Source organism: Epinephelus fuscoguttatus, linkage group LG17, assembly GCF_011397635.1.
Source record: "Epinephelus fuscoguttatus linkage group LG17, E.fuscoguttatus.final_Chr_v1".
Classification (NCBI taxonomy): domain Eukaryota; kingdom Metazoa; phylum Chordata; class Actinopteri; order Perciformes; family Serranidae; genus Epinephelus; species Epinephelus fuscoguttatus.
Genome location: NC_064768.1, coordinates 22327270 through 22343807, shown reverse-complemented (window position 1 = coordinate 22343807; position 16538 = coordinate 22327270). Strand labels below are relative to the sequence as shown.

The 16538-nt window shown below is 41.2% G+C and overlaps 1 protein-coding gene across 5 annotated transcripts in view; it reads right to left on the bottom strand.

The window, feature by feature from the left end:
- csmd3b (CUB and Sushi multiple domains 3b) overlaps positions 1–16538 on the bottom strand; it is a 471159-nt gene that overhangs the window by 110172 nt on the left and 344449 nt on the right. For all 5 annotated transcript variants that reach the window (XM_049601964.1, XM_049601965.1, XM_049601966.1 and 2 more), the window contains exons 13-18: positions 15085–15267; positions 14438–14764; positions 11203–11397; positions 7840–7978; positions 6838–7025; positions 6259–6447 (exon numbers count right to left, since the gene is read on the bottom strand). In XM_049601964.1, the coding sequence (XP_049457921.1) occupies positions 6259–6447; positions 6838–7025; positions 7840–7978; positions 11203–11397; positions 14438–14764; positions 15085–15267 (1221 nt within the window). The remainder of the gene's footprint in view (positions 1–6258; positions 6448–6837; positions 7026–7839; positions 7979–11202; positions 11398–14437; positions 14765–15084; positions 15268–16538) is intronic.

Genomic DNA, 16538 nt, shown 5'->3' with positions numbered 1-16538 from the left:
TGTGGAGTTGAATTATTTAAACTTATTTTAGTTTTTTTCACTTTGCTGGAGTGTGCTGCATATAGACGACAGCTCTGTGACACATCTGCTGTAGGTTACAAAATGTGGCAGTAATGACATCAGTGACCGCAGTGCATGCTGCAAGTGTGACATGCTCACCAGGCAATGACAGCTCCGGCATAATTAGGGTAACAAAAGGTAACATTTCAGCTCCTTAGCTTAACCATAATTAGCTCAGGCTCTGAGATCCATGCTGCTAATTAAGTATCTCCCATTCTGTAGTGACTTATCACGTCTTCCTATGTGTCCTCATAAATGCATAACTCAGTGCCACTTTCTAAATGCATATTTGGTTTAATTCTTACGTCTGGTATTAAATATGTTGTTTTTCAGCACTGATAGCAGTAATAGATTGTGCCTAAAACAACCAACTCAAATCAATCAGAAATATATGCAGTGTATATGTTGTGAGCCAAGAGATGTGTGAAAAAGTAGAGGAATGTAAGGTTATTGGAGTGATTAGAGTTCCTGGCTAAAGTTGCATGTTACATAACAAGTGACCATCTGGACAATAAGGGTACTTTATTTTACTGAGAAGTGTGTGAGAATTTGCAAGACTATGTTGCTTTGGGATGTACAGTCTCTGAGCTCTGAATTTATTTCAAGGCAGAAAACTGAGATATGAAATAAAAAAATCCCAAGAAAAACAATATCTGAATATTATTTAAGCTACTTTTCCACAACATTAATGCTGTGCGAGATAGTGGCATCATGTGCAAGAACCGTAAAATGTCTTTTGCTTCTGAAATCTTTTTTTTCTCTGTTAATAGAGTTTGATTTCAAGTGATTTGAAGCAGTTATATTCAAAGCAGTGAAGCAGTGCGAATGTTTCTTAGAGACTACTTAAAACATTTTGAACCTCAGAGCGTGGCCTCGGGATGACCCTGCGAATTCTGCACACGGTTCAGCCCTGTACATTGTTATGCAGTAAGAGACCCCTGCTCGCACAGCGATGCTCAGAGTTGAGACCAGGTCGTCGGAAAAGCTTGGAAAAATCTGTTGCTCATTCTATGCATACTAATGCATGCATGTGTTGCAAGGTGCTTCATTTCTGCTCGCTCCAGTTGGTTCATCTTACAGCTGGCCGACTGGCCTGTCATTTCCTCTTACAATAAACCTATAAAATGCCATAGCATTACCTCAAAAGTGCAATGGTGGCAGAGCAGCTGGAAGAAGGTCAAACCTGAAAGTTCTGCTGAAGTTTCCTTGAGCAGGACAATTAAACAGTTCTACGGGAGCTGAGAACCATCATCTCTGAGAGCTGTGGCCCAGGCTACAGTCTGTACAAACCCTCCCCAATAATGACCACTGCTCCAACTATGTATTGTTTTTTTGTCCACACTGCAATGTCAACTTGTGCCATAAACGTACTGCTTAAGACTGATGTATTGAATTCACTGGTTTGAGCTAGTTGAAAGACAGTATCAGTAAAAAACTGCACGTTAAAATGTTACCATAAGACTTTTTTTTTTCTTTTGTGTTCAGGTCAATGGTCAGGTTGTTCAATAAAAATGTTGGAAATAGTTTCCTCTCATTTTAACATAGACTGCAGAAAAAAGACGGGCATCATGACCGCTCCCAAAATTTCAAAGGGACATGGGCCAAAGTAAAAGGTTAAAGTACACGTCAGACAAATTTTTTCCCAAAGATAGTTCTGTCATCCTACTATTAAATGGAGAAACCTCTGTCCCTCCCTCCGTCCGTCCATCATCATCCATTTTCCTCCTCACTGCTTTGACCTACATCTCTGAACTTGCACATAGGCTTTCATCTTGGTCATGTGCAGACAGTTTTTGCATTTTTCCCACATTTCTACTGTTTATATTCGCTTTTTTGTCCACTACCCATTCATACTGTGAGCACCATTAGCAAAGCTGGGACCACAGTTTGGCTGGGAAGCCTTTATCTCCAACACTTGCGGATCGAAACCTGTATGTGTGTACCTGTGTGCCACACTGATGTATGTTCAAGTGTTCATTTTTCTACTAAGCTTGGTTTTAATTAGTGGTTTGATGCTATAAAAAGGGAGTTTGACATCATGATTGACAGCTGTGTGTGCCATTGGATGTGCTTGCAATCAGTAGCGCTGCTTGCCATTGGTCCGACTGTGGCAACTTGATACCGCTGAGTGTGCAACTGTGCAGTCTGGCTCTAAATGATTATGATGATGATTATGTTTCAATTAGTTATTTGATGCTAAAAAGAGGGTTCGACGACAGCTGTCTGTGCTCACAATCAATGGCGCTGCTCACGATTGGACTACGGGAACTCGATACTGCAAAGAATGTGTACAGAATGTGGCTCCAAATGATGTCACCAGCATGAGATGGCAGCGGCTGTACGTGGGATATTTTAGCTTTATTTTTGTACAGTGGGAGGAAGTGGAGACGCTTCGTCCATCTTTACATATAGTCACTGTATTCTAGCAGTACGCTGAAAGCAGCAGACCATACCATTAACGTGATATTCAACAGTTATTGCAAATCACATATTGTCCTTGTGTCGTGCAGCTTTAGCTACAACCACAGAAAACAGGCAAGTCAGAAACTGAAACTGTGTTCAAACCACAACAGAACATCAGTGTCTTCACTCCCAACCACCTCCGTTTCCACAACATCAGCATCCCTGACAACAACGGTGAGGAGTGAGAATATTTCCAGACCATACAAAATGCACAGATGCGAGCAGGCATGCACACACACACTGCATACACACAGCCTGACATACACACTCGTGCACAAAAGCCTGCATTCACAGCGGTATTAATTATTGATACGTTTCTGCCAGGAAGCTCTTAATGTTGAATGCTGAGTTATGTGAGATATTTGAAACATTGCATCACATGTCTATCTTTGCCAGTTTCTTCAGTTTCTTCTACCTCTGCCAGCTTCTGTCTCTCTACCTCGTTCTCTGTCTTTCTGTCTTTCTTTTAGATCTCCCTCCATCTCGCCTTCTCCTCCACCTCTATCTGTTAGCAGGTCTTTCTGTTCATACTCTCTTTCATGCGAATGAAGCTGGGTTGAGTGATTCCACTAAAACATCAATCTTTGGACTTCAAAAAAGGTTGACAAAGTAATTTGAATTCTACTTTGATTCGTTTAAAACCACAGAATTGCTAAAGGAAACCTCAGGCTTGGAGGAAAATTGGATTCATTGTGGTCATTCTTTCAATATAAATATTACATAAATTACTTTGGCTTAAAATCTAGAAATCTATTCTGTTTGGTTCATGTCATATTCTTGTCATTGTGTCTTTCATTTTACATTCTACATCAAATAAGGGAATGTTGCTGATTTAATAATACACAGTATAAACAACATTTGGTTTCTATAACATTTTCCAGGGACGAGTCGGCTGCCTTTAGTGCTGTCTTGCTTGAAGTCATTGTTTACTGCTTGTCAATCATCAGGCTAGGCCATGTCTTACCAACCACAGCAGCAAATAGTTCCTATATTTGTATGGGTACATTCTGTGTAAACACACTGTAATGGCATTCAGCCTGCAAATTCCAGGCAGCGTGCTTGATGTTTATATGCTCCAACTGCCTCCTCCTTGGAGGAAACCACTGCCAGTCCCAGGAACTGTGCAATTCAAATGTGGTTAACATGCGAATGAGCCAACAAGCCGAACCAAGCAAGCCGCAGCAGTGCCGCATCTCTCCGTCCTCCCTCTCCTCCTCAGCTCCACCATGATTGGAATGAGAGAGAGAGAGAAAGATCCCCTCCTCCCATCATCTGCTCCTCTGCCCCCCCTCCTCACCCCCTTGATTTGAGAGAGAAGAGAGAGGAGGTGACAGGCAACACACGCTCTCGTCAACCTTACCTCAAACCTTCCTGTGTTCCAGGTTCACACAGGAAAGGGGGTGACAGGAGGCACATGGCACTAGCACACATACATGTGCTGACATTCAGTTCACATGCACAGACACACACACGCATGCACACACACACACACACACACACACACACACACACACACTGTACATGCCCGCAGATCTCTAATCTTCTCCTCAAATCATCCCCTATCAGCCACAGCAGCCTTCACTGCAAATTGGCCCTGCACAGAACCAAGCGTGTGTGTGTGTGTGTGTGTGTGTGTGTGTGTGTGTGTGTGTGTGTGTCTGTGTGTGTCTGTGTTTGTGAAATTCAACCAGTGGTTTTGTTACAGAACAACCTGTTCTATGTGACTCAGCTCCCCATATAGGATGGGCTCCACTGCTGTTTTTTTATGTCTCAGCTTCTTTTGTCTTTTTAATGGATCAACTACTTCATCTATTTTTGGGTAAAGTGTCTGACGTGGATAGCACACACATGTGCAGGGGGGATGATGAAAAGCAGTGACACTAAGTACACAAGTGGATTTCATTCTATATTTAATTATCCTTCTACTCCACAACATCTCTGAGGTAAATATCGCACTACATTTGTCTGACACCTTAAGTTACTTTTCAGATCAGAATTTTTCATCTTCTTCCTGTCCAGTGTAAAGCACATATGTCCAGATGTGTTGATGCTGACAGTTTGTGATACACTGATGGATGAAGTGTTCCTTTATGTGTTGCTGAATAAATTCAGTTGTAAAATGCATCATCACAACGCTAAAAACAGGTATGTATTTCTGACTTTTTAGAGATACCTGGTTCTCACAAGACAGCCACACTACAAACATATGGTGATCTTACAGAATGTAATGCCTTACTGTAGAGTAAATTTCCCAACAGTATATAGGGGAGTGGAAAGAGAGAGGACACAACCTTGAACAGCTACAGCAGTAACATGATACATACACATTAATGCAGCAGTAATATTAATCCAAAAACATCAGATCCAATAGGAAAGCACTGATAGGGACCATTTTCTGCACAGTATCTACTTTTACATTAAGTACTCCAACTAAGCTGCATTTTGCTGATAATACGTACATAGTTAGGTCTAGTTTTTACTTAAGCATGATTTTAAATACAGGACATGTGGTGGAGTATTTTCACAGCCTGGTATTATTGTTAGCCTGCCTCTACTGCAGTGAAGGAGCTAAAGACTTCCTCCACCACTGCCTATTTATTGAGTAGCCTACCTGCGTAAATGCTGCAGCACATTGTACTGACGTTGATGTCAATCTCTCCTCATCCCTTATCCCTTCAGTAATGTGCCTCCACATACATACAGACCGTCTTTATAGTAAGTGCGTAATTCTCCTCTGTGGTACCTGACCAGTGCCACTGACAGTTGCGTAGAGTGGCGCTGTAGATAAAGCATACTTAACTGAAGCCACGATGCACAACCAGGGTCAAATAAAGACCTGGGATACAAGTGTTGACGGTCGTACGTTGAATTCCACCACACAGCGTGCAGAGTCAATACAAAACAAAACGTTGTCAATCAATTAATGTGTTGTAGTGATAAGAGTTTGTAGAGAAGTGGGCCTAATTCAGTAACCTGCCATCATTTACCTAATTCAAATATTCACTCTGACTTTGTCGTCACAGATCCCCAATTTCAAAAACTCATTGGATCTACACCAATCCCACACTACTACAACTACCACCACTACTTTGTATTCAAAATGGCAATTTTCACAAAAGGTGAGTTTGCAAAGTTTCCCCCCTCGTGTGGTACTATAAAATACCAGCTCATGTCATGTCAGCATGTGCTCAAACACTGCACCCTGTGCATTCTGTCTCAGTGAGTGTATCTAAAGATGGACGACACATCTCAGCTTCCTCCCACTGTACGAAAGTGAAGCCAAAATATCCTGGATAGCGCTGTTGACATCATTTGGGACAATCTTATAAATGTATTTAAAATAACGGGGTGGGTAATTGCTGTCTCTGTGTGTGCTTTACACCTTCTGATAATAGATGACACAGAGCTGTGGATGACTATATAAATTTGGGTGCCACATTAGTGTGAGATATCAACTTACATTATCTAAAAAGGCAGTCTTATCTGAGTATATATATATATATGCTACTTTTGGGGCTATGTTATGAAAATCTGTCAGTGTCAGTTTGGACATTTCATTAACCAATTAGACATACTATCTCATGTTTATTAAGGCTGGCTAAAGGACTGTTTTCGCAAGCTTTTGTTTAAGTGTAATATTTGATCAGTGCTACAACAAAATCAAGTTAAGCAAGGAATACTTTAAAACAACTGTACATTACTGATATTCAGTATTTATTTATTTAAGGTATTTACCGTCACATGTAGGTAAAGGGTGGCTCCACCAGTGGTTCTTCTCACATACGAGTGGCTCCTCATGGCTCAGTCTGTAGCCAGAATCACAACCAAACGATACTGTGGACCCGATGGAGAAATCCTGCCCGTACCGAATACCGTTGACAGGGATACCAGGGTCTAGGCATGAGTAGCTGTCCACTGTAACACCTGAAAAAAAGGATAAGATGTATGTTTTAATGTTATGTATGTGCACAAAGGCCTAATTTTCATCTGCCGTTTTGGTGATCTGCATAAAATTAAAACTCACAGATGGTTTGAATCTCCACATAAAGCACCATGCTGTGTGATCATAGGGGTTTGTTTTTCACAGGTAATGACCTGCATGTAAGGCCAGCTTGTGAATCTGTGTCTGCTGGGCTACTGGTGTCCTGACATCATGAACACCCTCTATTGTGTTTGTGCTGTTTTTTATAAAGTGCATGTGTATCATTCTGATCTGTATAAGTAATATATAATATTCTAAAGTTAAAGCTTTGTATCTGCGATCGCATTCCCACATGTACATGCATAAATATGTTGTGTCTGTGTCTAACTTACTTTCATATAATATCTTGAAGCCAGCATTTGATCGGCTGTTGTCGGTGGTAAACAGCAGATAAAGAAAGTTGCTGCTGCTGAACAGGAACTGGGGCACTTGGGTACCATTAAAGGATCCAACCAGAGGAGACAGGAGGTTTGGACCATCATGGATCTCCAGGAAGTCATAACCCAGCTCTGTCTGGAACCTGTGAGACAACAACATCAGTGTAGCACAAAGCTGATAATCATTTTTTTAATGGACACTTCTTTTTCGAATAAAAGCCTTTACGTTTCATTTCAAACTATTTCAATAACAAAAAAAAACAAAAAACTGGGAACAAGTTCAGGGTTATGTTCTTTACATAATGATAGAACTGATTTCAGCATCCGTACTGAACATTAAAGTGAGAGCTTGTCAAGGCAAAATGTAGATAATGCTATTGTTGGAGAAAATTTCTCTGAGGTGCTTGAATTGAAGATTCACCTAAGTGGGTTAATTACTTTATTGGCCAATTGGTCCTTAATAACTGCAAAATTGATATGATATTACTTTTGATCAAGAGATAACCACAGCTCTTAAAGTCATACTTTCTGTACATGTGTTTTCTTCAGTATAAGTGGTTCAGTCTTCTGAGTCCTCCACAGGTTGTTGAGTTAATAACACTTCACAATGAAATAAAGTTGAAAGAGAAACTCAAACCAATGATAAAGTGATTTTACAGGATCCTCTAAAGTTTTTTTCCTCCCATCACCGGTTCACAGCTCAGCGAACACATAATATAAACCAAAATATTACCCAGCCTTCCTGATCAATATACAACTCCCAATATTAATTATACAACCTATAAAATTTAAGAGATCATTATGATAATCTTGGTGAATCCCCATAAACTTTCAGTCTGGTAAATCTCTGCTTGTCAGAAGTAATTGACGGCGCTTCTGATGAATCTGCACAGTCCTGCCCATTCAGAGCTCTGAGAGTTTTTATAATATGCAGAATCAAAGAATTATGCCACCCACCTGTCAAATGTGATTTTGATGGAGCGTCCAGGTTCTGATTCAATCACCCACTCACAGCTGAGGGAATCTTTATAGTAACCGGGCCACCCAGGTGACAAAATCACTCCGCTTGGGGCTGAATAGTGGCCTCCACACGGGGCTGGAGGAGGAGAGGGAACAAAGAGAAGGAAGTGAGGGGAGACGCAGAGGACACACGAGGGAGGATGAGAGAGGATTTGTATCAAGACCACTCATGTCTGACTCAAGTCTGAGTTGAGTTGAAGGCCAGGTCTGAGTTGATGTGTGGTGAGTGAGACCCAACACTGGACAGATCTGGCAGGATTTAGTGAGACTCTCAAGCTGGTGAATCAGCTTTGCTAGCAGCTGACATGGAGGCATCTTGAATACATCTTTTATGCAATCGATATTTTTGTCTGAATGTTTGTTTGCTGAAACAGTAAGCTGGTTGCCTGGGAACCAGATAAATCTGTGAGCTCGTGTTCATTTTGCATTGACAGAGGAATGTTACTGGTCCAGATCTGAAAAGTCACATGTCACACATGTTGCTGCTCTGATTGGATGTATTTGTGTCCAGTCTGCTCACATTGTATTTGTGTCTCACATCTAACTGTCGAACTAAGTCAAACATGAATCAAAATTGTGTTACTGTATTGCCTATTTCCATCCTCAAATGTTTTCAGAGAAAAGATGGTAACACTTTACTTGAAGGTATCTACATAAGGGTGACATTGCACTGTCATAACTATGACATGACACTGTCATGAATCTGTCATAAACATTTATGACTGCTGTCATTAAGTGTCATTTGTTTCTTGCAATGACAAGTTGACACTGTTTGGGTTGTCTTGATTATGAAAACTTGATTATGACATGATTTTTTTGGGATGTCCTGGGATGTCCTTATAATGACAACTTGACATTAACATAAAGACATCTTCTGGTAATGTCATCCTGGTTAATGTCAAGTTGTCATTATAAGGACATCCCAAACAAATTAAATGTCAGCTTGTCATGACAAAGACATCTTCTGGTAATGTCACTTTAGTTAATGTCAAGTTGTCATAATCAAGACAACCCAAACAACGTCAACTTGTCGTTACAAAAACTGAATGACACTTAATGACAGCAGTCATAAACGTTTATGACATGTACATAATGTTCATGACAGTTTCATGACCGTGTCATGTCATAGTTATGACAGTGTCATGTCACTCTTATGTAGATACCTTCAAGTAAAGTGTTACCGAAAAGAGTAAGTGTACTGTTTGGCTGTAATTTGAGAAGTGTTTGACCAGACTGCCATTTTTGCCTGCCTGAAAATGGACCAAGTACCGCCTCAAATTGCATGTGTCACTCTGCGCTACATCATGTGTTTATTGGTTCTAAGTCTATCGAATTGCGTCCACAAGCATTTTTGTCTCTGCCTGTTGATAATGTCCCCTGAAGATCGAAAATGAACTGAGATGGGCAATGAAAGGCTGGTAAAGTAGCTGATAAGGTACTGAATTCACTGAACATGCCTTGATTTCACAATTCAACAACAGCAGACCATAATTTACAGCTACTTTGGAAAACTAGCGATCGTTCTACTGGAGGCCTTATCACTGTGTGACCAGTTCCAAGACAATACGACTTCAACTGATTCAGTTTATTTACTCAAACTTAGATTTAATGTATGTTTTGGCTACGTGGGGGCAACACAACATGTTGTTAACACAGCACTGACAGATGTTGTCAACCTGTTAGCAAACTCATGCCTTTGCTGTGGAGCTGTGTCTCTGGCCACCTAATGAGTCCATGAGTTCAATATTTACTGGACTTTCAGCTTTATTTTGACCTCCACAAACTCCTGAAGGAAATATCTGACTCTTCAGCTGCTAAAATTTTCCACTATGTTCACCAGCTACTCACTAACTGGGCCAAGTGCACTCGACGTAATATAAGAATGGGAAATAATGCAAAAAAAAATCCACATTAACACTGAAAGGAACATGAAGAATGACACATGCATAATGAGGATCGACAGATTAGCAAAATGTTAACACAAGGTTAGATGAGCCCGGAGCCATTCTGTTCCAGTCTTCTTTTAAATTTGATCTTGTTTAGAGTTTAACTTAGTGTCTGAAGTCAATTTGTTCTGGTCTGCACCTCCTGAATACAAGTAAGTGGATTTTCATCTGAGTAGTTATAGACACACATTAGCTACAAAGGATCTGGGGACATTAAATGACCTGGAGCATAATTAACATGGCCTTTCTTTGTACCGTCAACACTTCTATCAACAGTAGACGTGTAAGAAATATCTTAAGTTAATTATATCTGCGGTTGGAGTAACAGCCGAATCACTTACACTTCATTCTTTTGTTCCATCTGAGATGAACAGGTCAAATTTACATCTCTAATTTTTTGTACCTCCCCATAGGCAGTTGATTAAACTTTGCACTAAGGCCACCTTGACTAATTATTATAGATTTAAATTAGTCTGACCGTATATATGATACATGACAGTGTTCCAGTGTGAAATGGATATAATAATTAGGTATGGAATAGCTGCAGTCAAAGTAGAGCGGTGTAATGACTAATAAGCAGACTTTACTTGACCTCTCAAAGAAGCCGCTACTGTTTCTTAGGACTTTTATAACACCACTAATAGTTAGGTATAATTATATTTATTACAGTACATATTATATTTTCCATTAACTTCACATTAGGTTAAGGGTCATCTCTTCTGGTATCTTCCCACATACAGCTTACAAGAAAGAGTTTGATATTCTTAAAGTGGAAACAGACTAATAGAAATAAGTTTTTCTCATTAACTTATCATTATGAAATAAATGTTGATTACACAATGTAATGGCTGTAGAATAATGACACCCCAAGCATTTCAAAGAAAATGCGCCAACCATCATACAACAAAAACCAAAGAGTATCAATCTAAGTTCTTTGCAGTTACCTCCTCCAATCGCGGAAATGGCGGCTGGTGGAACTACTAAAGTAACTGGGAAAAAAACCAGTGTGTCTTGTGTTGCTGGTAGTTGCTAGGCTCTGAGGCTAACTGAAAGCAATCTGGTTGTCTTGCGACGCCAGCAGCAAAACTACTTGGAAATACTATGGGGGTGAAAACTCGTGTCAGCTACAGTCAGAGTATATTTGTAAGCTAGTAGCTGCACCTGTGGCAGCAGTGTATTAATAGCTCTTTCCCTGGATATTTAGGTTAACTGGACACCTCCATATCTTTTTCCCTCTGTTGAGCTGACAGCAGATAATTCCCACCTGCCGGGGCTTTACTCTGTGGTAATGATATCTTGGATGACATATTGTTCCCAAGTTAATACTTTAATTAGCAATCAAGTCAATATTTACCTTCACATTTAGGGATGGGCCCACTCCACATGACTTTTCCTTTTTCTAACTGACAGGAGATGGTCTCCGTCCCTTGGGTTTTGATAAAACCGTCCTCACAGACCACAGAGATGGAGCTGCCAAGCTGGAAGCTGTCTCCAAAGCGGCGAGCGTTGATGGGAATGCCAGGGTCTGGACACTCGTTATGGCCAAATGCTGGTGTAAAAAAGTTACAAGCAGAGACAGAAATGATGAGGAAGATATTGGATACTAGTCACCCACAGAGAGAGACAGACTCATCCACGAGAAATGTTATTAAAGAATATGAGACCTTTATTTAATGGACACTCACAGGCTACATTTTGATGACATTTCTGAGAACTAATCATATAGATCTATTGCTGCAACGTGACGTGTTTGAGTGTTCAGTCCTGGCCAGGAAAATGTCTCCTGTAATCTATCTGTTCTACATTCCTGCTCTGCCTTTCTATATCTTTGCTAATATGCTCATTTATCACGCTACAGTGTATTTGCACCGTGCTTGGGTTGGATATAAGCTATGTAACTTCTGATAAAACTCATGTGAGCATGTCCGCTTCGGGATATGGTCTGGCTCATCAGATTAGAAGGCTGTAAAGTCCAACCTTATATTGCCCATGTTTTGCCAGTTGAAGCAATGTGGTGTGATCAGGTAGAGAGATTTAAAAATGACGAATGCAGTGACCCCAAAAAATAAAAAAAAAAGTTAGATATACATGGAATGGTGTGAGCTGAAATCACCGATCCACTGTGAGGAAGTCTGTGGACAGAAGACTTCAACATTTTGTCTGTTTGCCGTCAAGCCCACAGTCAGATGAGAAGATCAATATCAATTTCCATTTCTGTTTGTCTGGTATAGAGACGTGTTTAGCCTGAATTAGCTCAAAGACTGCAAACAGGGGCAAACAGTTCGCCACCATCAAAAACGAACAAATATGCCTTCCAACAAAACCATCTTATTTACTGTACATGTTGTGTCCCGTTGTCTAGCAAGCTAGTCATCAATACATCTAAGAGTCACCTGGGTTTTGATCAGTTACAAGAGTCGGCACAGCTGACAACTTTACAATGAAGACAGAACTTCCTCCTGAAACACTAATGTCTTGGTTTCTATTTTGACACAGGTGAAAGACACAAGGTACGATGTCTATAAAAAAATGCAGTTTGTGAGGTTTTGGAAGGTGTGTTGTCTCACTTTTGACAGAACAAGACGGCTTCCGCTCGCTTCTCGTCTTTGTGCTAAGCAAGGCTAAACACATCCTAGACCTCTCTTTGTACTGGACGCACAGAGATAAAAATGATGAAATGATGATGTTCTCATCTGACTCTGGGTACGACAACAAACAAGCCAAAAAGCTCGCAAAAAAGCCTCCTTTAATGCCTTTTATCCTTTATTTTCCCTTTTATTCTGCAACCTACACCTCTATTCTTAGCTGCTGTATTGACCACATGAAACCTCTTGGATCAATGAAGTTTGTCTTTTCCGGAACGACTCTTTGTGTTGTTGAAGGCTCCAGTCGGATCTAAATTGTTGTGCATTAAAAGAGCCTCTGTCTAAAATGAAACATCCAGTGTTTGAGTGGGGGAAAGTGCACTTGGTCTATCTAAGTGATTGTGGTGATAGAAACTAGGGGAGTTTATAAGTAACTATAGTTTCTTAAAGGTCCAGTGTGTAGGATTAAGGGGGATATATTGGCAGAAATGGAACATAATATTCATAACTACATTTATATTAGTGTGTAATCACCTGAAAATAAGAATCATGTTTTCTTTACGTTAGAATGAGCCATTTACACCAATCATTGTGTTACAGTGCAAAGTTCTGCTGGGAAAGCTTGGGTCCTGGCATTCATGTGGATGCTATTTAATGCGCTTCACCCAACCGAACACCACTGCAGACCAAGTAAACCCCCTAAAGGCAAGAGCACTTATCGATGGCAGTGGCTCCCCTACAGGACAGTGCACCCTGCCACACCACAAAAACTGCTCAGAAATGACAAGAGGAACGGGAGTAGGAGCTCAAGGCATCAACCTGGCCTCCAAATACCCCAGATCCCAACCTGATCGAACATTTGTGGGACATGCTGGTACCCCACAGGTACCCCCGATCCACAGTGGGTCCTCCTTGGACCGGACTTGGCTCTAATCTGTCGAGGCATGGATATAGAACCCCTGGAGGGTGTCCTTTGGTGTCTGGCACCAGGGTGTTAGCTTAAGGTCTTTTGAGTCCTGTGAGTTGTGAGGTGGGGTACCAGCACATCCCACAGAGTTTTAATCAGATTGGGATCTGGGGAATGTGGAGACCAGGTCAACACTTTGAGCTCTTTATCACGTTGCTCAGGCTATTCCTGAGCAGTTTTTGTGGTGTGGGATGGTGCATTGTCCTGCTGGGGGGGGCCTCTGCTACTGGGGAGTGCTGTTGCCATGAGGGTGGGTATCTGATCTGCACTGGTGTTTAGGTGGGTGGAGTGTGTCAGGTGGCATCCACATGAATGTCAGAACTCAAGGTTTCCCAGCAGAACATTGGACTGTAACGAGATGATCAATGTTGTTCACTTCACCTGTCAGTGGTTTCAATGTTTCGGCTGATCAGTGTATATCTACATACAGAGCGGGACCTGTTCCCCACAATCTGCCATGCTGTTTCTACAGTAGTAGATGAACAAACCAAACACTGGCTTTGGATAGGGCCATTCGCCACTGTGGTTCTCCTATATGCTTGGCACACAGGAGGAGTTTCATTTTTTTGCAACCTCACCGCTAGATGCTAATAAATCCTACACACTAGACCTTAAATTTGATTTTGACTGTTGATATTCAGGCGGCACAATGTTTTCAAGTATGGAAGGATATACTCTTTCATAGTGAAACCACCTCACATTAAATACAGTTGCTAGAGGTATGGGCTGAAAGTCATGCATAAAATTCATACACAGTCATATGAGAAGTGCTGTTTTATAGCTTCAAAATATAACAATGCCTCAGCCTCAGCCTCTTCTGCATTATTCTGCTGCAACAGAAAATAAATATGACCATAAGTAATATTCCATAACCATATATCAAACTTCAACTTGTGGGAAAAAACACATTTTTATGTAGAGTATTATCAATACAGTATAACCGCATTTCACTGTGTTACAGCACAGCAAATGAAATAGGCAATGTCCCTGTATTTAGATATGAAAGTGGAAAAAAGGGAAATAGAAAAATGACATACTACTGTATGTGATATTAAATCCTCTTCCTGACATGGAGTGATCAGCCTGAAACTCCAGCCTCAGTGTGTTGGTATTGGACGTCAGATGGGAAGGACTCTCGGCACCAGAGAACCTCCCGATGACGCCGGCATCATTTGTCTCGCCATCTTTCACCGTTAGGGAATCGTAGGGTGCCTCAAGGTCAAAATCATTAAATGCCAAGTGGATTCTGGAGCCTGGGTCTGATTGGATGAGCCAGACACAGTTCATGTTGTTCCCATAGCCTTCTGGGTAATCTGGGGAGAGGACAGTTCCTGAGGGAGCTGTGAAGTTGGACATGCAGGGGACTGTGGGAGCAAGGGAAGTACAGAAACACAGACAAAGACAGACGGACAGACAGACAGATAGAGATAGAGAGTGGCGAGAAATAAAAATGTAGGAAAGGAATTGGAGGGAAAGAGATGCAGAGAGAGAAATTTCCTGTTAAATATTCATCGCCCCAGCATCATCGGTCATCATCCGCTCCAGGCCATAATAAACTCTGTACTGTCACCATGGTGACAGGTCAGACTGAATGTTATCAACATCACAGCAGAGCACATGCCATGTTTTTCCCTCCTCTGCAGCCAAGTCCCTGAAATAACCTACAAATGATTTTAATACTTACATATGCATATGGGGATGTTTGCTGACCACTGATTGTTGTCTTGGCAGGAGATAGTTTTCTCTCCAATCAGCTCGAAGCCAAACTGGCACTCAAACCTCAGGATTCCTCCATTTGAGAAGCTGTCCCCTTCTCTTATTCCGTAGAGAGGAGTTCCAGGGTCACCGCAACTCTCTTTGTCTATTTCTGTAAAAACACAGTTTCAGAAGGAGACATTAACATCTTGGTATCATTCCTCTGAACCATAGGCCGCCACTGTTGTCCAACAAACATAAACACATACATCAATAAGCCCAATAAACTAACTGAATGGGTGACATGTTGGTTCATTACCATAAACACCATGAGTCAGTCCTACATAATTAATGTCCTGCTGCTGTACAGTAAACACTCCAAAAAAGAATACTTCAGCTATACTTAAGCAGTTTCCCTGGGAATGAATACAATTTTGTCTTATCTTATCTTACTCACAAGAGCACCAAATCTGTGTTAATCCCAAGTGGCAACCCCAGGGCTGAAAAATGAAGCCAACAATGAAGTGCCAAAAACTGCAGTTCCTAGAATGGCCACTTGAGGCTGGCTCCAAAACGAGTCAATCCCAATACAGCCCCATGTTAAAATGCCCAATTTTACAGCAGAAATAAACATGTTTACAGCAGGGGCAATTGTTCTGAGACAACAAGGGAGGCTGAACTTCCCCTAAGATTTCATAGAAGAAATGGTCAAATATGCACTATTGAATTTACATTAAAATAAGAATTTACATTGCATTAAACATGCGCTAGGATGCATTTAACATCATGATTATGATGTTCAAACGTCAGCTGTTTATCGCCAGTTTTCAAATGCGACCTCCCTGTCATACATTCTTGTGTCAGCACAGTGGATGCTGAGCAGGTTTTTTTCATGCAGCAAAGTGAGACGATCATTGGATGAATGCGACAAAATCGTCACTTCCAGGGAGGCTCAGCTTCCCTGGGACCTAATGGAGCGGTAGGCGGGAGAGGACGCTCGGTGTCTGCATGATGATTGGAGGAACTGTCTAAAAGGCGGAACCCCTTTGAGATTGACAGCGCTTCATATTTCGAGCTCAGTCCCGTGCGGATATTTGCGAGTGAAGTGTTTTATTATGTATTTATAAGAGTCACTATAAATGTAAACAGCTAGGTAAGATGGCGTGTGCCGTCTGAGTGTCGTAAATCGTTTCGTCCTGGAAGCGACCTGGGGCGGACCCGGAGACAGTTTCCTAAAGGTATGGGTATACACTATATAGAAATAGCTTATCTTCACACCGACGGTCTCCTTTGCTGTTGTAGGTCACGCACAGACATCAGGAGAAACGAGAGACTTTTGCATATCCAGTTAAAAGTTCCTTGTAGTGGCTTTAAAAAATGTAGGTATATATTTATGACCGTTTTGTAAAGATGCGCATCTTCAGTAATAACCAATGGGCTTGG